At 38.2% G+C, this 24,019-nt stretch overlaps 2 protein-coding genes and 1 pseudogene across 4 annotated transcripts; all 3 read left to right on the forward strand.

Moving 5' to 3' along the window:
* Nucleotides 1-2,493: 2,493 nt before the first annotated feature.
* Nucleotides 2,494-14,079, forward strand: LOC127795023 (uncharacterized). 3 transcript variants are annotated; one of them, XM_052326423.1, is made up of 10 exons: nt 2,494-2,771; nt 2,971-6,121; nt 6,222-6,409; nt 6,532-6,603; nt 6,692-6,844; nt 6,981-7,144; nt 7,275-7,422; nt 13,255-13,377; nt 13,483-13,570; nt 13,665-14,079. In XM_052326423.1, the coding sequence occupies exons 2-10, from the start codon at nt 3,103-3,105 to the stop codon at nt 13,877-13,879; spliced, it is 4,170 nt and encodes a 1,389-aa protein (XP_052182383.1). In that variant the 5' UTR covers nt 2,494-2,771; nt 2,971-3,102; the 3' UTR covers nt 13,880-14,079. The 3 variants fall into 3 exon arrangements, with proteins under 3 accessions (XP_052182383.1, XP_052182382.1, XP_052182384.1); XM_052326422.1 differs by having other exon boundaries at nt 2,494-6,121; XM_052326424.1 differs by having other exon boundaries at nt 2,496-6,106.
* Nucleotides 14,080-14,951: 872 nt separating this feature from the next.
* Nucleotides 14,952-15,374, forward strand: LOC127794648 (uncharacterized). Its single transcript, XM_052325898.1, has one exon. The coding sequence runs from the start codon at nt 14,952-14,954 to the stop codon at nt 15,372-15,374; it is 423 nt and encodes a 140-aa protein (XP_052181858.1).
* A 278-nt stretch (nt 15,375-15,652) lies between these two features.
* Nucleotides 15,653-20,630, forward strand: LOC127795024 (uncharacterized; annotated as a pseudogene).
* Nucleotides 20,631-24,019: the final 3,389 nt, after the last annotated feature.

Below are 24,019 nucleotides of genomic sequence, written 5' to 3' on the forward strand. Positions count from 1 at the left end.
ATTTCACTAAAAAAAAATTCCCAAAATAAAGGAAAAGTCAAATATGTCTATGAGAGTTGCATCAAATAAATTTTTTTTTTTTAGTCCACTATTCTCTACTTGTTCAGAATAATAAGTTTAAATAATTTATAATTTTAATTATATTTTTTCTCTTTATTATTCATACAAAATATAAATTTTTATGTATTTTATGTATAAATAATTATGTATATTTATATGTTATTATTTTATTTATATTGCTTGAAATGAAAGATTAAAAATTATTTGTAAAATTATACAAAATCTTAATATTATATTTTACAAAAGTCAAAAATTATATTTGAAGTTAAAACAAAATATTAGGTTGTTGTTTCATATTTATACAAATAATATAAATAGATAAGAAAATAAATAATATGTAAGTAACATATAATATCATATGTATCACATATTATATATATATATGTTAGTTAACAGAGACCCAGAGAGAGAGAGGCACTGGAACGATAGATGTCGGCGGAGACGACTGTGTTGGTGGCAACGACGGTGAGAAATGAGAAGAGAGAGTGTGAGAGAGAGGGGGGGAAGGAGAAAGAGAAAGAGATGGAGTCGTCGGTAAGGGCGAGGCGGTGCGAGTAGATGCCGGTGATGTGATGGTGGTCTGACTGGCACTGTGGGGGGGGGGGACGACGGTTTCTGGCCGGTGGTGAGAGTGAGGCGGTGCAATCGAAAGAGGGAGGGGCGACAGCGGACCGTGGTAGACTGGATGAGAGGCGACGGCAATGCTCATCGCAGTGGAGGGGCGATGGTGGACACTACAACCTCTAGGGGTGAGTTTGAGAGAGATAGAGTGGGTTTGAGAGATGGTGGGTTTGAGGGAAAGAATGGGTTTGAAAATGGGCAAGTAAAGATGAAAATGAAAGAGAGAGTGAGGTGAGACTTAAAGACAGAGTGAGGGTGAATTTGTCTTTTACACTAAGGGTTAGATATGTAATTTTACTAGAGTTGTTCAACTTTTTGTCCATCATTACGTTCGTGTAGCATTATCCTTATTATAGATAGTACTTGAACATCAATGATTCCCAATTTCATGTGTCAAATTTTGAACCTAAATTTAGGTGAATTAGGACTCTTAGCGTAATAATCAAACAGTTCCTAAATGTTACATACAGTTGGTAATTGCATGTTTGTTCCCTCAAAGAAGGCACTTTTCAGCTGGCCTCATAGAGAGAGGAAAAACAGTCAAAAAGTGAAGCAGTAGGACTAGAGCCTAATCCAATCTAATCTAATCTAATCTAATCTAATCTTTATCTTATCCGAAGTGGTTGGTGGGGGCACTCAATCTGATCTGAATTCCAAAAAGTGTTTCTTTTTGCAACCGCTACCTCTGCAGGAGCAGGACTCTCTGTCCTGATGTGCGGCGACGAACATAACAAATTAAGGAATGTGAAATTTTGATTTTAAGTAAATAGGGATGCTGTTCATAGCTTTAAATAAGCTTTGAGAACTTATCCAAACAAAGGCGATTGGGTTGGAATTGTTTGGTTCTCTTGTCAAAATGAATTAAGTATAAGGATCAGAAATAACAAATTCAATACAATTTAAAATCTCATGCCTTGATCCCTTCAAAAGATATATATATATATATTTTTAATTTTAATTTTATAATTAGAGATGTCTTAATATTTTATGTTTCAAAAAAATTGAGTATTCTATTTTTGTAATAAAGATAATTATTTACTAAAATATAAAAATAAAAAACACACAAAAATATTTTGTACGTGCCTTAGGAGGTTGCATTTGGTTTGAAGTGAGAAAGTATAAGGATTATGTTATATTGATGGTTTCAAGGGAGAAAGTTTTATGTTATTAGATAATTATCAAATTGTGAAAGATTGGTTTGTTTTTTTATTATTATTATTTTAGGAAAAGATTTGGTTTGGTTGTTACTTGTGGCAATTATGGATTGACGAAGGAGAAAAAAGATATCGGAGTGGGTCAGACGGACTCAATCACAAAGCTTTCATTACATGCTTTTATTAATTTGTTCATGGGTTCTTGAGTTCCACTGTGCGCCGCCTGTGGCCCTCTCCCCATATCTTGAACTATAAATTTTCCATCTCCTTGTAGATTGACGTGGGCCAGACCAAATACCAACCCAAACCTCTCGCATTCTTCACCATTGGATACTTAATTCTTGATTCTCACCGTGCCCCTATCACCAATTCTTTTAAATAATAAATTCTCCATTACAAATAAAATAAAATAAAATAAAATAAAGAGAGTATAGATTCACCTCAGTGTGATACCTTAACGGTGATGTTTGGATTAGAACGTTTGAGAGATTGCATCCATCCTTTAGTCTCGTGAATGCCAATGGCTTGGGCTTTATCATCTGTGTTTAGAGGTTCGTTTTGGCATATTGTTTACATGAGATGAGACATACTAAATTTGTTAAATAACATTTAATAAGTCATTTATTTATTAGAATATGCATATGCATACACATGGGGGGGAGTAATGTGGCTTTCATGAAATCAGATTCCTTGTCTTCTTCACGAAAACGCTTGACCCCGTTTGCATTGCAGGTTCCACGTGCCCCATCTCCCTTTCTCTCTGTCTCTCTCGCAATTTTTTCCTTCCTTCAAATCTAGGAAAGGCTTCTCTTATCTTTCTCTACTCAGCTGTGGGTTTCCCGAGGAAAATTACATAGCAAATGGCAAGGAAACATATACTATACGACGCGGGGAGACAAAATTAGAGAGAGAACGGGAGGAGGACGGGGGAGAAAGGTAATCAGCACCGCGCCCGTACAGCGACGATTGTGAACTTGCACCGATTCGATTCACTGTCTCTTCTTCTTCGTGTTCCCTCTCCTCCCCCCCCCCCCCCCCCCCCCCACACACACACACACAAACAGACACTCTCTCTCTCTCTCCGTGCCACCTTTTGAATAAGGTACTTTTCTATCTCTATTGGTTGTGTGGTTAGGGTTTATTGGAGGTCGAAACTGGCACAACTGAAGTTGAATTAGAGAGCGCGGAATAACAAAGCCCTAGCTTCCCCTGGTAAATTTGTTTTCATTAAGTTTCGAGATTATATGCGTATATCTGTGGATTAGGTATGGCTTTTGATCAAAACTCAATACCTAAAGATTGGGCAGTAAATACAGCTAGGCCAATGCCTGAGGATACTCGCATTGCCCCAGTTACCACATCTGGGAGGGGCATTGAGGGTTATTATGTGAATCAGCCTCGCGATGTTGGTACGCCTGGGATTTACTACCCGGCAACAGTTTCAGAATCCGGATTTGTTGGTATAGGGTACAGTAATTTGGTGCCAGGAGCTGCCTGTTGGGGCCTTCGGACACCCACTTCTTCTGTTTCGCCTCCTCCTGCTATTCTGACAGCTGGTTATGGCCAGAATCTGAATTATGGGACACGGGTCAGTGGCAATGCCTCTGATCAGGCTAGTGATGAGGGCGGAGAGGATTCAGTTTCAGGAAAGAAAGTTAAGTTTTTATGCAGTTTCGGGGGAAAGATTCTTCCAAGGCCAAGTGATGGGATGCTGAGATATGTTGGTGGGCAGACTAGAATTATAAGTGTTAGAAGAGATGTAAGCTTCAATGAATTAGTTCAGAAGATGATTGATACTTATGGGCAAAATGTGGTTATTAAGTACCAGTTACCTGATGAAGATCTTGACGCACTTGTATCAGTTTCATGCCCTGATGATCTTGAGAATATGATGGACGAGTATGAGAAGTTGGTTGAAAGGTCTTCTGATGGGTTGGTTAAGTTAAGGGTGTTTTTGTTCTTGCCCTCGGAGATTGATTCGTCAACTATGGTGCATTTTGGTGAGTTGCAAGATAGCGGGCAGAGATATGTTGAGGCCATAAATGGTATGAGGGATGGAGTTGTTGGTGCTATAACAAGGAAAGATAGCATAGCAAGTGCAGCTTCCACACAGAATTCAGACTTGAGTGCAACTGAGGCTATTGATAGCTCAGGCATCTGTCAATTGGATCTTACTGGAACCCCATCTGTTGGCATCATATCGCCTACTGCCAATTCTGCCTCTTCTCAAGAACCTGCTTCCAGATTATTGTGTGTGGATACTAGCCCTGCAATCTATGCCGAAGCTTCTAATGCACCGTTGAGTATTCCAGTGGTTTTGTCAGGTCCTAGTCAAACACTCTCATCTCGGCCTGAACACGCATTAGAAAGATCTGCCCCTTTGACGGTACAGCAGCAGCATGCCGGAGTTAATTTTCAGCCTCCTCCCTCCTACTTTCAGGCTTATGTAGATCCTCACCAAGAAGCTTTGAATCGGGGTGATTATGTGAATGCGCAGATGGGTTTTCCACCTCCGATAATGGGGACTGTTGGGCCCATGTTCACTCATCCACCGTTCCAAGATAATGTGGCTGGTGTTCCCTCCCATCAGTTTGTCCCTGCAGGACATGTGACCATGACTCCATCTAATGTCAATATGAAACCGAATTTGGTACCCTTGGTCCAGGCCCAACATATTGGTTTGGATTTTCCGCCTGATCAAAGTACATTTGGGGCAAGGGTTTTCCAGGTCCCTGGTAGCCAAACCTACAGCCCATATCAAGCTCAGGTTGCACCTGCAGTGGTTGGTGGAGGCTATGGATGGAATAAGGTCCCACAGCCAGAAGTGGTTTTATCTGAGGGATTTGTACCTCATCAACAGGTAATGCTTCACGAGAAAATACAAAGATTCAAGGACTGTTATATGTGTGAGAAAGCATTACCTCATGCACATTCTGATACTGTAGTACAGGACCATAGGGAAAGTCCTTCCAGCAACGTGTCTGACTTTAACCCTCTATATCATAGTCTCCAGTTGGAAGACAAAATTAATTCCCTGCCAATGAACATTGCTGTGGTAACTGGAGCTGTGGCGGAAGGTATTGTTGAACAACAAGGATCTGTAGCACGGCCAATTATTTTGAATCATATAGATCACGAAGGTGCTAAAGCTCAATCAGCTGCAGCTGAAGCCTCACAAAATGTTGCTAGACAATATGAGGACAATAGAATAACTATACAAAAGACTGAAAATCCTGGTCGCCCTATAGTATCAGTTCCCCAGGGTGTGTCAGGGATGACTATTGGCCTACAATCTCCATATGTCACAGGCATGCCTACCCATTCTCAATTGTGCCAGGAGAATACTGTCCAGCAGCTTGCTACGCCATCCCACCAAACAGTCAGGCAGGAATCATTAGTGAATAAGCCAATTAATAGTGACATCCATCCTGGTGTAAGTATGCCCTTCCAAATGCCAGATCAGGTTGTGCATGAATATCCAACAGACTATTCAAGCACGCATCCAGGCATTATTTCTAAGGAAGATATTGAAGGGAGGATGGAAAATCTCCGGATAAGTCCATCTGACATTTACGTTAATAGTAAACAGAGTAAGTCACCAGGTGATAGTCCTTTGAAGGAAGACATATTAGACGCTAGATCACAGCAAATTGTTGGCGGAGAACCTTATCTAGAAAACAACTTTGCAAAATCAAGAGTGGTGTCGGACATGAATCACATAACAAAAGTGTTGCCCTCCTTGAATGAGGTTTCTTATGTGCCCAATTTTCAACCTCAGGAGCTATGTGAAGCGGCTCAACCACCTCTTTTAGGTAATCCCGATGAAGGGTCTTATGGTAACCCTGCATTTTCTGGTGTTGATTTCGGCCTTACAAGTGAAATAATGACACATGCTGTTGAATTAAAAGATCTTTCACGAGAACAGCCAAAGGTTCTTCCTGCTGATGCGAGCACTGTGATATCCGGTGCAACCATGCCATTCTCTCTTTCTCCCTCTAACAGAGTTGGGGATATGCATGACACCTCAAACTCACTTTTCAGCAATCTAGATCCATGGAAGTCGCGGTATGATTCCCAATTCCCTCCACCCAAACCTAATAAAATTGCAACAAGAAAGGAAGGTTTTGGTACACGAGATGCTTTTGGGGAGAATCATTTGGGTAACAGTGGAGAGTTGCCTAAAGGCAATAATGGGGAACTAACTGCAGAAATGCAGTTGGAGGATGGAGTTTCTACTGGAAATGCAAAGATGGATTCCGGCTCAGATCATGGTAGGACTAGCCAAGGTTAAGGATTTTCTGTTTTCCTTAATCATAGTTCTTTAGACTTACTTCTCCATTATGCCTTCAGAATGAACATTAATTGATTTCTTCTTTGCTATTGAAGGTTCAGCAGAGGAACTGATCAAGCAAGAACTTCAGGCTGTTGCAGAGGGTGTAGCTGCTTCTGTTCTATATTCATCTACTTCTAATCCTAGCATAATCTTGCAGGAGAGGACTGAGACTCTTTCTGAATGCAGTCAAAATCTTAAATCTCAAACTAATGATGTTGAATTGCACAAAGCTAACTATGAGGTTCCTTATCTACCTCATGCTTGCCTCTTGCATTCCTTTTTCCCTTTGTTTTTGTCTTTTCCTTCTGTTATATAAATGTAATTATTTTCTGGTTGCATCTGTCCAACTTTGTGCATATTCAGGATGTCTCAGCCAAAATACCAGAAAAGACAAATTTAGGGTTTCCTGTATCAGATGAGCTTGGTCGCTTACAGGTTCAAGATTAGTATGTGCCCATTCTTTCCTTGTAACCCTTTGTAGACCTTGAAATGATTTTTTTTTCCCCTGTAAATTTTTTGTCAGATTATAAAGAACATTGACCTTGAGGAGCTCCAAGAATTGGGTTCTGGCACTTTTGGTACCGTTTATCATGGAAAATGGAGGGGTACTGATGTTGCAATCAAACGGATCAATGATAGGTGTTTTGCTGGGAAACCTTCAGAACAAGAACGCATGGTATATGCTATTCCATGTAGTTAACAGACTCCAATTTTGTTGATCTTCTGCATTATTGTTTGCTCTCTGTGTGTGTGTGTGTGTGTTTGTGTGTGTGTTACGCATTTACCCAGTTGTGTTTTATGCATTTGATTAGAGGGATGACTTCTGGAATGAGGCAATCAAGCTTGCTGATTTGCATCATCCAAACGTGGTGGCCTTCTATGGTGTTGTGCTTGATGGTCCAGGGGGTTCAGTGGCAACAGTAACAGAATATATGGTTAATGGTTCTCTAAGAAATGCTTTGCAGAAGAATGAGAGGTAAAATGTGCTTCTGTTTGCTCTTTTATATCCTTGTATGTTTTCTGTTGTCTTTTATTGCTAGATATACAAGATAGTTATCATTGCACAGGGTGTGAAGGAATTGATACATTTTTTTGTTCGTTATCAGGAGCCTTGATAAACGCAAGCGTCTTATAATTGCTCTTGATGTGGCTTTTGGAATGGAGTACTTGCACGGGAAGAATATAGTACACTTTGATTTAAAAAGTGACAACTTGCTTGTCAATCTTCGTGATCCTCACAGGCCTATATGCAAGGTTAGTGAACTGGTTGTGTTCCCTATATTACCCTTTAATGTCTCATTTATTCCAAACATGTACTTTTCCTTCATGTATTAGCAAGAGTGCAGAAAAATCCTTATAGATCTGTTATGCTAATAATCCCTAGTAATGCTTTGCACTGAAATAATCTTCATACTTCTTGCATGGATATGTTCATACCAATCCATGCTTGTGTTTTTATCTGTGCCTCCGCTTTTGCAATGATGCACGCCTTTAGATTAGATTTATTATGACACCTCTGGAAGCACCATTTTCTATGATTGGGCTTATGAGTACTCATAAGAAGAACTATAGATGGTAGGCTAAATATCATAATGATTAAGCCTTGTGATTGTTGTTGTTGTAGGCTTCTTGATTTGCAAAAAGGGACACAAAAATTCTTCATTCTTGAATGCCTTTTTATAAGGATCACAACGCTTAGTATAAGATAAAAGGTAGGACTTTGCCAAAACTTGAATGAATATCGAAGGCTTGACATTTTCATGGAAGATAAGAAAAATTACAAAAAATAGGAGTTAAGATCATATCTAGATTGGAGAAACCACTAAAAGATTGGAAAAAAATAAAACAGCATAAATCTAGTCAAAACCATAACTTTTTAGGCAAAACATTCCAAACAAAAAATTACCAAAAATTAATAAATTGTCATCTTCAGAAAATTGGCTGAAATAAGCATGCTTTATTGCTTTGGCAGTGAGTATTGTTCGTTAGGCTATATCAATTAACCTACTAAATTTCAAGCCTTTCTGATATATTGGCCAAGTCACCATTTTACTTTCTTGCTTGATTTTGACCCTGGTTGCCCCGTTTCAATTATGTTACTCGCAAAAGTCATCTTTTATGTATCCTACATCAGTCTCCCATTTTTTATAATTCATTTTAAGTTAAGCATGAGTACAGCAGTGCTTGTTATAACATGGGTCTCAGGGATGATGTAGGACACCATCAATAGGATGATGCTGCCTTTGTTTGAAATTATTGCAGCAGGGTAATAACACAGGACAAGAACAGCTTTTCAAGCTGTCTTCCTAAAATTGTCTTTGCCTTTGGGTATTATCTTCATTTCTTGTTACCCTAGTCTACCTGGTAGCATCTAGCATTTGGTAAGCATCTCTGGCCCATGTTGCACAGGACCTTATCCTTCTTGTAGTGCTTACTGATACAGACTAGAGAGGATGGTGTTTTTGTTTTGACAGTTGTGACTTGATGATTAATGAGAAACTTTTATTCTAATTTTGTCTGTCACCAACAATTAGAAGACAAACTCACTGGTGCTTTGTCTGCAAAGTCATGAAATTGTGTGTTGTGCAATCTACTCCCTAAAGGTAAGCCCCTTTATCTTTAGGGGTCTACTCCGCGACATTGTTTTCTTGTAATTTCTAGGCAGTCACCAGCCACCTCTTTATGTGCTGCCAATTGACAGCTTGTATGATTGTATCTGGGAGCAGTGATTGGAATTAAAAAGTGAGTCAGTCCAGATCATTGATTGTTGCAGTTCTTGAGTGTGTGCTTTCTCCCCTGTAGTTTAACTCATCTTATATGTGGTTGGAATAGAGGAAGTTAGTTTGGCAACAAAACAAGGTGTGGCTTTGTTGGTGCCCCCTTTTATTGCATTGAGCATTGTAAGGACTTTTAGGGGCAGTGCGACAACTCCTTTCAAATTGGAGAATGGTTCTCTATCTATGTACTTTCTGGGTTTTGGCATATGATTCTAAGTGCCTGAGATGTATCATACAATGACATTGATACTTGTGGGCTCCTGTCAAGTAACATCTGAACGTGCCTTAATGTGTATAGAATTCTCTAATGAGATACACTTTATACACTTGCAGAGAAACCTGTCTGTCCTCTGGACATGAAACATAGTATAAATTTGAAGGAAATAACTTGGAATCCAATGATAAAGCACAAGCCATGAGTACGACATGTATGGATATGAGAATATCAATACGTTAAAACAACATATCCAACCTTTATCCCACTATGTGGGGTCGGTTACATGAATTCTAGACTTCCATGTATTTCTGTCTTTTGTCATATCTTCATTGAGATCCATACACTTCATATCAAACTTTAATGTCTCTGCCAAAGTCTTCTTAGGTTTGCCTCTACCTCTTTTTTTGACTAATTGTTCCATTTCATCAACTCTCCTCACAGGAGCGTCTCTTGGTCTCCTTTTCACATGACCAAACCATCTTTGTCTAGTCTCTCTCATCTTCTCCTCTATTGGCACTACTTCTACCTTATTAAGAATAACTTCATTTCTAATTTTATCTTTTTTTGTATGGCCGCACATCCATCTTAACATCCTCATCTCCGCTACGCTTGTCTTTTGCTCATGCTGGTATTTGACTGCCCAATATTCTGAGTCGTACAACAAAACTGGTCTTATAGCTATCTTATAGAATTTTCCTTTCAGTTTTAATGGGATTTTACCATCACATAACACCTCCGATGTATTTCTCCATTTTAGCCAACCTGCCTTAATTCTATTTGTGACATCCTTGTGAATTTCTCTATCTTTTTGAATCACTGATCCCAAATATCGAAAATGATATTTTCTTTGTAAGATTTGGTCTTCCAATTTTATTATAACATCCTCCACTCTTGCATTCTTACTAAATTTACATTCCATATATTCTGTTTTCTTTCTATTTTCTTTCTGCTTAATTTAAATCCCTTAGATTCTAAATTGTTTCTCCATAATTCAAGCTTAGTGTTCACTCATTCTTTTATTTCATCCACCAACACTATGTCGTTTGCAAATAGCATACACCATGGCACCTCTGTCTGAATATCTTTAGTGAGTTCATCCATTACTAAGCAAATAAGTATGGACTTAGTGCAGAACCTTGATGCAATCCTATTGTAATTTTAAACGGTTCAGTATCCCCTCCGCATGTTCTGACCCTTGTCTCTGCACCGTGATATATGTCCTTAAGGGCTTGTATATAGGCTATTCGGACTCATTTCTTCTCTAAAACCCTCCATAATACTTCTCTAGGGACCCTATCATAGGCATTTTCTAGATCTATAAACACCATATGTAGGTCCTTCTGATGCTTCCGATACCTTTTCATTAGGCGTCTCAGTAGGTATATAGCTTCCATTGTTGACCTACCAGGCATGAAACTAAACTGATTTTCCAAGACCTCTGTTTCTTTTCTGAGCCTCTACTCTATTACTCTCTCCCAAAGTTTCATGGTATGGCTCATTAACTTAATTCCTCTGTAATTTTCACAGTTTTGAACATCTCATTTGTTCTTATATATAGGGACCAAAGTACTCTTCCTCCACTCATCAGGCATCTTTTTTGATTTAAGAATCGCGTTAAATAATTTCGTTAGACAGGAGACGCCCTCTTCTCCCATGCATTTCCATGCTTCTATTGATATATTATCTGATCCCACCGCCTTATGATTTTTCATCTTTTTTAATGCTTGTCTTATTTCATTTGGACTTATGCATCGATAAAATGTATAGCTCACGTTCTCTTCGAAGTTACTAAGATGTCCCAACCTAACTCTTGTATCGCCATCATCATTGAATAATTTTGTGAAATACTCATTCCATCTCTCCTTAATCGCTCCCTCCTTGTTTTTTTTCTCTTGCTTTAGCTAATTTATATATATATCCCTTTCTCCATCTTTTGTATCAAGTCGTTTATATAGATTCTCGTATGCTTTTGACCTTGCTTCATTAAACAGCTTTTTTTGCTACCTTTTTTGATTCTTTGTAATTTTTTTGATTTTCTTCATTGTTGCACTGATATACAGCCTTATAGCAATTTTTCTTATTTTTAATTTTCAATTGTACTTTTTCATTTCACCACCAAGACTCCTTAAGGTTAGGGGCTCTACCATTTATCTCTCCAAGCACTACCTTTGCTGTGTTCTCAGGACATTAGCCATTTTTCTCCACATTTAGTTTGTTTGTCCTTCTCCATTCCATTCTCTTTTACCCATTAATTTTTTTTTGAAGATTAGTTGTTTCTCACATTTTATATCCCACCACCTGATTCTTGAATTTTGTTTTATGTGATTTTTTCTCTTCCAATTTCTTACTTGGACGTCAAGTACTAGAAGTCTATATTGAGTAGTCAAACACTCCTCCGGTATCATCTTACAATCCCTACAACATACCCGGTCCTCTTGTCTTACGAGGAAGTAATCTATTTATGTGCTTGATGTGACATTTTTATATGTGATTAGGTATTCATCCCGTTTTTTGAACCTAGTATTAGTTATGATGAGCCCATATGCCATTGCAAAATCTAAGATAGACTTATCCTCATTATTAATGTCCCCGAATCCATACCCTTCATGTACCTCTCTATAGTCGTTTCCGTCTTTACCCACGTGACCATTTAAGTCACCTCCTATAATCATTTTCTCTCCTCTTGGTATCATTTGTATCCTCCCAGTATTTTGCTTTTATCTCCTCACCTAACCCCGCTTGTGGTGCATATGTACTAAAGATATTCATAGTCATTCTTCCTAGAATAACCTTCTCCATAATAATCCTATCCCCTATTCTCTTTACATCTACTACTTCATCTACTAAGCTTTTATCCATAATAATCCCCACTCCATTTTTTGCTCGATCATTTCCTGTGTACCATATTTTATATCCATTTTCTGGTAAAATTTTTGTTTTTTTCCCTACCCATCTCGTTTCTTGAAGGCACATAATATTAATCTTTCTCTTAATCATCACATCTACCACTTCCATAACTTTGCCTGTTAATGTTCCTATGTTCCATGACCCAATCCTTAATCTATGATTTTGTTTTTGGCTTTGACTTTGAATTTGATTTTGTTTTTGGTTTTGATTTTGATTTTAATTTTGGACTAACTTCTTTACTCACATCCGTCAAAGCAAATACAAGAACCCTTGCTCATTTGTCACTACATCCGGGCATCGATGCAGCGGCCCTAACTCACTTGACACTACACGCGGGCAGTGTAGCGCGTCGCTATGAAGGGAAGCTCACGCCCAAACGATTTTTCATAATTTGTCTAGAGTTCATGTTTTGGATCCGACTAAATTTTACGTTGGCTGTCGGCTATTTAATACAACCCTCCTCCTTTATCTGGGCTTGGGACCGGCAGTGGATAACATCCCCAGACGGAATTGAGAATATCAATACGTTCTCCTATAAAATTTTCTACTTAGGAATGCTCCCAAACTTCTCTCGAGTTGGAAAGGGTGGGGAATTTCCCAAAACATTTTGTCTCCATGAGTTAACAAATAGATGGTAAATTTTTGGTTCTTTTTTTCTTTTCTTGAATATAGAGATTTGAGAATTTGGAAATTATTTCCTATTATTTATTACAAAATTATTTGTATTTTAATGTAAAAATGCAGGAATCATGATTTATTTTTGTTGCATCTTATTACCTCTTGTGTTCATTTCTTCTATTTAATGCTTAATAGACGGATTTGATCACAGATCTTCCTAGAATAGAAAGTAAGACACCTTATCAAGTTAACTTTGACCACCATCCATTATAGCTTCTATAGTTGACGGTGAAAGAATTAAATAAAAGTGGGGTCTAGGAAGAAGATAGAAGAAAGTTGGGATCATACATACCGGTGATAATTTGTGATTGTATGAAAGGGGTTACAAATAAAAAGTTCAAGGGTGTGCCAATATGAATCCAACCAATCTGGCATATAAAATATGAGCATGCCCTAAAGAGCTGTGTTATGCCGTTGATGCATTATTGTACTCATTCTCAATCCATTTACTCCACTGGCGAAAGTTGTGGGTGCTGTTTCACTTGACAATTTCACTTCTTCTGTCAGGTTGGTGATTTGGGATTGTCCAAGGTGAAATGTCAGACACTTATCTCAGGTGGTGTGCGGGGTACTCTGCCTTGGATGGCACCTGAGCTCCTGAATGGAAGCAGTAGCCTTGTCTCTGAGAAGGTTAATTCTTTCCATTCTTTCTTTTGAGATTACTGCATGATCGGTCCTCTGCCTCATCAGGTACGCGAAGGTCATGTTTACATTTTTTGTTTTATGCATTTACAGGTTGATGTTTTCTCGTTCGGGATTGTGATGTGGGAACTTCTTACTGGGGAAGAACCATATGGCGATCTGCATTATGGAGCTATTATAGGTAACAATACACCCAAACCTACCTGCCTTCATTTTCTGTTATTGAAACCACTCAGGTTTAAGCAGCTGACGTTTCCCTACCCGTAAAATATCAGGTGGCATCGTAAGCAACACATTGCGGCCCCCTGTCCCGGAGCCCTGTGACCCGGAATGGAGATCACTGATGGAGAGATGTTGGTCAGCCGAGCCATCAGAAAGGCCGAGCTTCACCGAGATCGCAAACGAATTGCGGACCATGGCATCTAAGCTCCAAACAAAAGCCCAAGCTCAGCAACAGGCACCTCTGGCACAGACTCAGGCTAAAGGCTAATTCCAGACTTGAATTTCTCTTTCTTTTCTCTTCTTTTCTTATTCCACTTTTAGATTCATTTTTCTTACATGTAAGAAGGAAGGAAGGAAGTCAACAGTAGTTGTTGATATACAAAAAAACTTTTTAAGTTTTTGAATCTCAGTACCACCAGAGCCGGCGCGTTTTATATATATATATATATATATATGTTTTTCTTTTTATTTTCTTTGGTTGTGTTAGAAATCTAGTCAAATTTGGTAAAATTCAAGATGTTTCCTTTTGTACGCGTGCGCGTGGCAGCGGCGACCTTGTCGTCGTTTTTGAGAAACCGCGGGTGCAAGATTGCGTTTTTGAACGCCACTCTGTTTGCATTCCATTCACAAGTAACGACTGCAGCCTTAGCCGGCACGAGCATGATCACAGCAAAACCCACCCGTCATTTGGTTATTAGAATATTCCTATATATATATATATATATATACTCTGTTTCTTTTAATGGGATTTTTTCCTACTCAGTTTGATTTTAGTAAATCATTTTGTCTTCTTTTATTTTATTTTATTTGGGCAATAGGGAGAATTCTTCTATATTCTAATATATATATATATATATATAATTATAGATCAAAATGATTATAGATAATTTTATTCTAGTCTTCTCTTTAATAAGAATAAACTTTAATCTTATTATGTATACTTTTATGTTTTATATTTATCTTTTGTAATATTAGTACATATATATTCTAAACCTCCTTATCTTAGTTATGGTACTATTGCTGGCATATATTTATAGAAATTTCTGGGTGGGTAATGAAATGATATATATATAATATATATAAATATGAATTGTGTATGTAAAATTATGAATTATATATATATAAATGTAATGCTTTATTTGCATCATCGCCACGACTGAGCCAGCAAAAGACGTGAAACTGTAACTGAAGGTAAGCAAACGCGGACTCGTCTTCTTGGGGCCAATTTCGAAGATGCTTCTCGTCTCCTTCGTTCTCTTCACACATATAAAAAGGGTTTCCATCTCTCTCCCTTCCCACGCATTCATATCGCTAAATCCCAACACAATCCAACCCTAATAATGAACCGAGATCCGCCTTTCGCCGCCGCCGATGATTTGGACGGTGAGGACTACTCCGCCTCCGGCTGCTCTTGCTTCCGCCTGTTCTGCTTCGGTTCGGGCAGAGACGCCGTCGAAGGCCGGGGCTTGCTGCAACCGGGAGGCGAGCAGAAGGAGAGCCAGAGATGGGTGGCGACGAAGCTGAGAGAGGTGAAGGAGGCGTCGGAGATGGTCGCGGGGCCCAAGTGGAAAAACTTCATCAGGAGGATTAGCAAGTATTTCAACAAGAAATACAGAAACCAGTTTCAGTACGATCCTCAAAGCTATGCTCTCAACTTCGACGACGGAGTTGGGGAAGACGACGACGATGGCTACATGTTTGGCTATTCTTCGAGGTTTTCCGCTCCTTTCTCCGGGGAACAACGGAGAGCAGCTGGGTTGTGATTATTATTGTTTGTTTGTATATATGTACACGCGTATGTTCTTCGATTGATTTGTTGCTGCTCATCTTTCTTTGGGATTCTTCTATTATTTCTTGAAATTGCATTCAATTAATTGTGCCTTTTCCCTATCCTGTGGAGAAGAATTTTGGGTTCCGTAGTGGTTTATTTTTCTTTCGTTTTTTTAGCCAATAGCGAATCTTCAAAAGCCTAGTTGGGTTCCAAGTCAAAGAGAGAAAGGGATGATGTTGGAGCAATTTTTAGGTTTAGGTAAAGGATATTAATTATTATAGTATTTTTAGAAATATCGCCTCACAGCATATATTATTCTGTCACTGTCAAAAGTAATAATAATAAGTGCCTTCCCGTCCCACAATGGGGCTGGGTCTGGGGCTGCGAAATATGGTTCGGTTCAGCCGACGGCGTCGTATAACCAGAGCTCTTCGTCGTACCCCTTATTTCTTGCGCAACACGTTAAAAACAATAACGTTAAAGCATTTCGAAGAGGCAGTAGCAGAGTAGAAACGAAGAAAACCATTCTCTCTATTCAGTGGAGAATCAACACGGGTTTACATGCCTAAGCGCGTCCGATTCACAGAGGCAAAATGCCAAAATCTTCGTTTCCAACTGCAATTTTCCTACGGTACGGTTTCCTGCAAAAATCCCAAATTCTCCTCGCACCACCCAACTAGGTTTATCTCGATTCCCCTCCGTCCGTTTGTTATTAACCTTTGTGAACGCATTACGAATTGTACATTACTGTTTACATATGCATGTGTGCGTATTTTATGTATGTATCTGCGTTTATATATATATATATATATATGCCCTTGTTCTTGTTCGCGTTCACTTCCGCCCATGGGTTCGGTTGTATTTTGGAGATCGTCAAATTACTTGGGAATTTCAACCTAGAGCTCGCAAAATGGGTGGGTTTTGGGTATACTAGGGGGAAGTATTGCCGCTGTTCATGTGATATGTTGTCTGCTTATGTTTATATTGCCAAAAGGTGAAGTTCGTTTTTTTGTTGGATTTAGATTGCTTGGAATCTATTCCTATAGTTGGCCTTTGATTGATTCAGCCGCGTTATACCTATTCCTTTTAATCTTTACAATATATTAGCCGGCCCTAAATTTTCTATTACACTTTTGCTCTTTTATATGGTCCTAGAGTGCTGCTAAATTAGCAATAACTGTTTGATTGAGGGCGGCTCTGAAGTTTTTTGTGCGTTTGGCTTAGCTACATTTTGCTAAGATTTTTGTGGGTTTGATTACTCTTAGTAATTGTCATTTCTACGCGTTTAAAGCCCTTGATTGGCTTCGTTTGTGCACTCTTGTTATGTGGGACAAAGATAAAGGAATAGAATGATTATTTCCTCCCTTGTTGAATAGTTAAGTCAGGGCCGGACCTTCCATGAGACCTGTGAGGCAGCTGCCTCAGGGCCCATGAAAATTAATCAATTTGGGGGCCCATAAATTGGAACCCCCTTTTTGGTGAGCCCAGTCGCCCAGCCCAACTGCCCACGATTTTCCCCTTCCCTTCGAAGCTTCGCGGTCTCCCCTGCCCTTCTCGCTCTCGCTTTCGTTGCCCTCTCTCGCTCAATCGCTCTGTAACTGCAAGTCCCTCCGTCCGTCGTCCTCATCCTCGCCTTGCGCCTCGCTTTCGCCGTCGGTCGGTGGCTCGCCCTTGCTCTTCGCTCTCGCCTTTCGCTGCCTCTCTCCTTTCGCTGCTCCATCGGTCCGTCAGATCGTCGCCCTCGCTTTCTCGCCTGTCGCCTTTTGCTGCGCCTACTCGGTCGGCGTCGGCGACTCGGCGGTCGCTCGCTAGCCTCGCCCTCGTGGCCGGTCACCGGTGGTCCGGTGGCTCGCTGCCTCGCTCTCGCCTCTCAGTCGACAGTCGCTCCAGCCTCGGAGCCTCCAGATTCAGTCAGCGTCGGCGACTCAGCGGTCCTTGAAGGCTGAAGCAGATCTGCTTTAGTGCTTCTCCAGAAGATCTACTTAGCTTATCTTCATTTCATTGCTTCAACTTTTTCAGCGGTTAGTTTTTCTTTCACGAATCATTTTCATTTCGTTTCGTTTGTGATACATTGGAGATTTGGATTATTTGATAGCTTTGTGATACATTGGAGATTTGGATTATTTGATAGCTTTGTGATACATTAGAGATTTGGATTATTTGATAGCTGATTCATTTCGTTTCGTTTGTGATACATTGGAGATTTGGATTATTTGATAGCTGATTCATTTCGTTTCATTTGTGATACTGATACATTGGAGATTTGGATTATTTGATAGCTGCCTATGTGTCTATTTTATTGATGTTGGCTAACTTGGCTTTATTGGTGGTGGCTGAATCTGGTAAAATAAAATTTAATTTTATTGTTGTCTTTATTTTGTTTATATACATGATAATTGTTTTATTCTTAGAAATTGTAATTAGAGTCTAGAGATGCTTGGTTCATTTTATTCTTCTTATTATTACAAGTTGAGATAAAAATTAAGTTTAACATTATTATTGCTTAAGTGTGTCGTGTGATGTCATAATATTTTTTTTCTTTTGACTTTTGTTAGGTTTAAGCAATAGTTACAAATCATGCCTCCTAAACATATGTCTGGAGCTCAAAAAAGAAAAAGAAAACAGAGGGAAGAAGTATTAGTTCAATATCAAGCCGGTGATATGTTTAAATACTTTAATAGCAGCAAAGTAACACAGAGAGAAGAAATAGTTGAAAACTTGGGTGAAACTTCAATAGAGGAACAAGAAACTTGGAATGATAATGTCAATGATCAAGGAGACTTAGTTGATGAATTGAATGAAGACAAAGATGATCACGTTGATGTCAATGAATCAAATGAGAAAGAAGAAGACAATGTTCAACATAAAGATTTATTGATTAATTTTTATGATCCAGGGTGTTGGGATAAAATTGACCAAAATATGAGAGATTTGTTAGTACAGAGCGGTCCAAAAAGAGTTGATGGAATCTTGTTTCCTAAAGATAGTAGTGGTAGGCATTTTGAATTATCACAATATAAGCGAGTATTGCTCAATGGGGAAACAAATGACAGGAGATGGCTAGTATATTCAGTTCATTTGGACAAGGTTTTTTGCTTTTGCTGTAAGTTATTCAAGACTCAAAAAACAATGAGTAAAATTGGTCCGTTGGGAAATGAAGGATACAGAGATTGGCATAATATGGGTCGAGGCCTTAAAAATCATGAAGCAAGTAAGGAGCATATAGATTGCATGACTAGTTGGATTGAATTAGAAACAAGACTGAGTAAAAATAAGACAATTGATCAAAGTGTGCAGATTGAAATCAATAAAGAAAGAGAACACTGGAGACAAGTGTTGAAGAGGATAATAGCTGTTGTGCAAAGATTGGCAAAAAATAATTTGGCATTTCGAGGAGATTGTGAGAAGTTGTATGTAGAAAACAATGGTCTTTTTTTGCAAATGATTGAAATGATTGCTGAGTTTGATCCGATTATGAAGGAGCACATTCGACGTATTCAAGCACATGAGACTCATTATACATATTTGGGCCCTAAAATTCAAAATGAATTGATACAAATGTTGGCAAATGAGATAAAAAGTTCAATTCTTAGAAAAGTTAAGCAAGCAAAATATTTTTCGGTCATATTAGATTGTACGCCAGATGCTAGTCATGAGGAGCAAATGTCCATTGTAATACGATGTGTGGATTATTCAACAAACTCTGTAATGGTAGAAGAATATTGGGTAGAATTTTTAAAGGTTGATGATACATCAGGGCTTGGACTTTTTACTGAGCTTAAAAACATGTTGACCAATCTTGAGCTGGACATTGATGATATAAGAGGTCAGGGGTATGACAATGGGTCTAATATGAAAGGGAAGCATAAAGGTGTACAGACAAGATTACTTGAAATAAATCCGAGGGCTTTTTATACTCCATGTGGTTGTCATAGTCTTAATTTGACTTTATGTGATATGGCAAATTGTTGTTCTAAAGCTATGTCATTTTTTGGAGTGATATAACGCATCTATACATTGTTTTCTTCATCTACCAAGCGATGGAAAATTTTCAAAGATCATGTGAAAGGTCTTACACTTAAGCCATTGTCACAAACACGTTGGGAAAGTCATGTTGAAAGTGTGAGGCCTATAAAAGAGCAAATTGTACAAATAATAGATGCTTTATTTGATTTGGTAGATACTAGTGAAGATCCTAAAACAAAGAGCGAAGCTGAGTCCTTAGCAACACATGAACTTCAGAATTTTGAGTTTTTGCTTGGCATGGTAATTTGGTACAAGTTGTTGCATGCAATCAACATTGTAAGTAAATTCCTTCAAGCTGAAAATATGGATATTGATGTTGCTATCAGTCTTTTAGAAGGACTTCTTTTGTTTCTTGATGACTATAGAGAATCTGGGTTTGATAAGGCCATGGTTGAAGCGAAACAAATAGCAAATGAAATAGGAGTTGAAGCTGTATTTCGAGAAAAACGTATGATTCGAAGAAAGAAACAGTTTGATGAGGATGACAGTGATGAGATAACACAATCAGCAGAAGATTCTTTTAGAATAAATTATTTTCTCTTCATAATTGATCGAGCTCGTTCTTCATTTCAAACTAGATTTGAACAATTTAAAAAATATGAGGAAACATTTGGATTTCTGTTTAATTTGGAGAGGTTGAAGTGTGTTGATGATGATACTTTATTGGGGTCTTGTAAGAATCTTGAAAAATCCTTGACGCATAATGGTCATTCTGATATTGATGGAGATGATTTGTTTTTGGAGTTGACAATCTTGAAATACTCTTTACCGAAAGAAACAAAAAAAGCAATTGATGTGGTGAACTATTTGAAGAGAATGGATGGGTGTTTCCCAAATGCTTGTGTAGCGTACAGAATTTTGTTAACTATACCAGTTACAGTTGCATCTGCAGAAAGAAGTTTCTCCAAGTTGAAGTTGATCAAGACTTATCTCCGCTCAACTATGTCACAAGATAGATTGAATGGATTGGCTATGTTGTCTATTGAGAAAAAAATGTTAAAACAGCTTGATTATGTAAACTTGATTGATATTTTTGCCTCCAAAACTGTAAGGAGAGTAGTTTTTAATTGATAATTTAGAAAATTTTCAATTTTATTCTTTGATATGGTATAAATATTTATTTATTTATTTTATATTTTATTATAAAAAAATAAAATTTAAATATACTCTATGATTCGCGGGCCTATTTTTACATTTCGTCTCAGGGCCCCCAAATCTCAGGTACGGCACTGAGTTAAGTTATAGTAAAACAAGCATAAGGACATTTTATTTATATGTATCATGCCTCGTTGCATGTGAAAAACGCATTGCACATAGCCTTATCCTTATTTTATGAAGTTGTTTCCACAACTTCACCTCTGAAGCCCCTTCTAATCACAAAGAGCAACATTACGATTTCTACCATGACCAAGCTCAGAGACACGTGTGCACAATAAAAATTCTCTTGCCTCTACTCTGTATGATCTCATGAAAAATCAACCAATGCAAGAAGTAATTAGTTATATAATATTGGCATGTAATTATTTAAATGGGATTTGTTACATGATTCTAGATTGTCAATCATTTCTATTAAGCACCATATTTTTTGGGAAATGCTACACGAACAGAATTGTTAGACAACTTTGTGGACCATTTTAAGCGTAAATTACAAATTTGTCCTTACTTTTCCACCCCAATTTTACTACCCTATTTCCGCTGTGGCTTCCTCACACTCTCACTCTCACCATTTCTGTTGCCCTCCAGCTCACTCTCTCTGTCTCTCCCACACTCTCACTCTCGCCGCCCTCCACCAGATCGATGAAGACCCCATTTCCGCCGCCTTCCACCAGATATTCACCTCCCTCCGTCAGCTCGCTCTCTCTGTCTCTCTCACTCTGACTCTCTCCCATACTCACTCTCGCACCGCCCCCTCCAAGTTGGCCACCGCCATATCCGCCCTCCATCGGCGATTCATCCGTTCCCTGTACATTTCACTTTTAATTTTGCACGAATGAGTTAAGATTGTCCTCCGCTTTGTCAGAAATTTAAAACTTTCCCGCATCAGATTGAAGAACACGGTATCGGTATGTTTGAAACTAAAAATTTTCCTACTGACAGAATATGAACGCACAGCTAATGACATTGCATTAGTGTTAGTATATATAAGAAATACAAAAAAGCATTGTCAATATATAAAGGAACAATAAAATGTCGAAGGCAAGGCAAAAATGTTTGTGGCTGAAAAGCAAAAGCATTTTGGTGGGTTCACATCCCATGCTAGGTTGTGCAGTTAAGTAAAATCTTTCAGAGCGTGATAATAAGAAATTTCCAATTTGGAGATTCTGCCTGTGAAGTTGCAATTGGGATCTAAAGGAACTTTTACCCATTTTGTTATTCTTTTTGCTTGAAAGAAGCTTTTAGGGGTGAACATTATACTGCGAGTGAACTAATGGCACTACTATGCAGTGTGAACATTTACAAATCTCATCAAAAAGATGAAGAAGGTATCTTTTTACAGACAATTTTGAAATAAGCCTGTGACCCTTTTGTGTGCCCAGAACAAAAGTTGAAAGTCTTTTAACTTTCTGGATTGACATGAATAATTTAGATTGAAATGTTTCCTTCTACAAATGAATATTATTCAGACAAATCAATAATTTAGAATGCCCAGAAATGGTGAGACGGTGAGAGAGTGAGTGTGGGAGAGAGTCAGAGAGTGAGAGAGACAAAGAGAGCGAGCTGACGGAGGGCGGCGGAAATGGGGTCTCCGTCGATCTGGTGGAAGGCGTCTAAAATGGGGTTTCTGTCGATCTGGTGGAGGGCGGCGAGAGTGAGTGTGTGGGAGAGAGTCAGAGAGTGAGAGAGACAGAGAGCAAGCTGGAGGTCGGCAGAAATGGTGAGAGTGAGAGTGTGAGGAAGCAACAGAGGAAGTAGGTAGCAAAATTGGGGGGAAAAGTAAGGACAAATTTGTAATTTACCCTTAAAGTTGTCCACAAAGTTGTCTAACATTACGTTCGTGTAGCATTTCTCATATTTTTTTGTATGGTCACTATATTCATGCTTCAATCTTTTTTTTATCAATTTTTCTTTAATCTTTCTCTTTTAACTCTTTTTATTAAAATTTCTTTCATTCCCTTAAAGTCTCATTATAGGTGCGCCCATTAGTCTTCTTTTCAAGTCTGCCCAAACTTATCTTAATTTTATCTGATGTATCTGTTAATGTTGTGTGACCTAATATTAGATTTGAATGATATTTAATGGACTTATTTTAATGTATTAATTATATTTTTGTATAATTTTATAAAAGATAATATTTTTTTCATTCATATTTTTTCTAATTATTTATATGAATGAGTTTTTAAATCTTATGTGTGAGAATTTTATTTTCAAGGTGTTGAGACTGTGTGACAAGATTTTCTGGTAGTAAAAATTTTTAAACTATTCTTAGTTCTTAGATTTTTTGGATGGGGACTTCGATTAATTGAGTATGGAATAACATAAGGGTTACTACCTTGTTCGGTATGAGGATATTGGTGGGAAGATGGTGTGTCAAACGTCATATGATATAATATATCGTTAGTAGACATGTGGATGGTCGTTAAGAAACGATTAGCCAAATGTGATGCCAATGACTGACCACATGGCTTGGTGGATAATGGTCGAGTCATTAGGTTGCGATAATGTGTTGATCCTTAGACTTCAATCAACACTGTTGTTTTATGTACTGGTGTGTGGGATTTACTAATGAGTCGAATTATCTAATTGGGAGATGAGAACGTTCATTTATATGGTTCCGTATTATTGATATGTGGAGACAAGTGTTGGGAATATGATCTGTTGCCCTCGTCGATATTTGATCTGGTGAACGTACTATGTGATCTACTATTGATATGACAGGACAGTCCCTGACCAGGGCAGATTGAAAAATCAGGAAAGACGTTTTCTAAGGTGTCATCTAGTCACATTAATGAGGTTTGACACATAGTAATTGAGTTTGTGAATTTGTCACTCTATGACTCTCGTTCAGTTGAGATGTTAGATGATGGAAGGATTATAATACATGGTAATCGTCAACTATAATAGGTTCACTTGAAGTGAAACTTCATTGTTATATATACTGTTCTGAACTGTTGTTAGGCGTTATTCAAGAACTCTTGGAATGTCATCAGGATTTGGAGAAGTTCTGATGATAGGTCAAGGGATTGATTGATACCGAAAATGATTTTGGTGTTATTTAATTGCTAGCAGGTAGTGAACTTAGAAAGTCATACATCATATAGTGTTACATTTGGTATTTATACCGTGTGTCAAATATGTCTCTGAAAATGGTTGGTTAAAAGTTAACCCTTGACCCCCATTGCCAATAGTGCATAGTAATAATGTATAGTGTGAAATCAATTATTGATGGTAGGCGACAGATTGTAAATAATGCACAGTGCATAATATATAGTGCATAATGTGAAATGCGGATTGCAAATAGTGCATAGTGCATAGTAATCATGCATAATTGAGGTGGGGTGGTGACAGAATCCAAATTAAATTGGATTTGGAGAAGAGAAAATTAAGGGGGTGAGGGAAAATTGTTTAAATAGGCAGAGGCAGGGCCTTTGGCCTCTTGCCTTTTCTTTTGAC

This window comes from Diospyros lotus, chromosome 2 (genome assembly GCF_014633365.1).
Source record: "Diospyros lotus cultivar Yz01 chromosome 2, ASM1463336v1, whole genome shotgun sequence".
Lineage (NCBI taxonomy): Eukaryota > Viridiplantae > Streptophyta > Magnoliopsida > Ericales > Ebenaceae > Diospyros > Diospyros lotus.

Coding starts and splice junctions, on each gene's coding strand:
- LOC127795023 (XM_052326422.1), top strand. CDS start 3,103: ATGGCTTTTGATCAAAACTCAATACCTAAAGATTGGGCAGTAAATACA. Junction 6,122..6,221: donor TCATGGTAGGACTAGCCAAG/GTTAAGGATTTT, acceptor TTGCTATTGAAG/GTTCAGCAGAGGAACTGATC. Junction 13,378..13,482: donor GTAGCCTTGTCTCTGAGAAG/GTTAATTCTTTC, acceptor ATGCATTTACAG/GTTGATGTTTTCTCGTTCGG.
- LOC127794648 (XM_052325898.1), top strand. CDS start 14,952: ATGAACCGAGATCCGCCTTTCGCCGCCGCCGATGATTTGGACGGTGAG.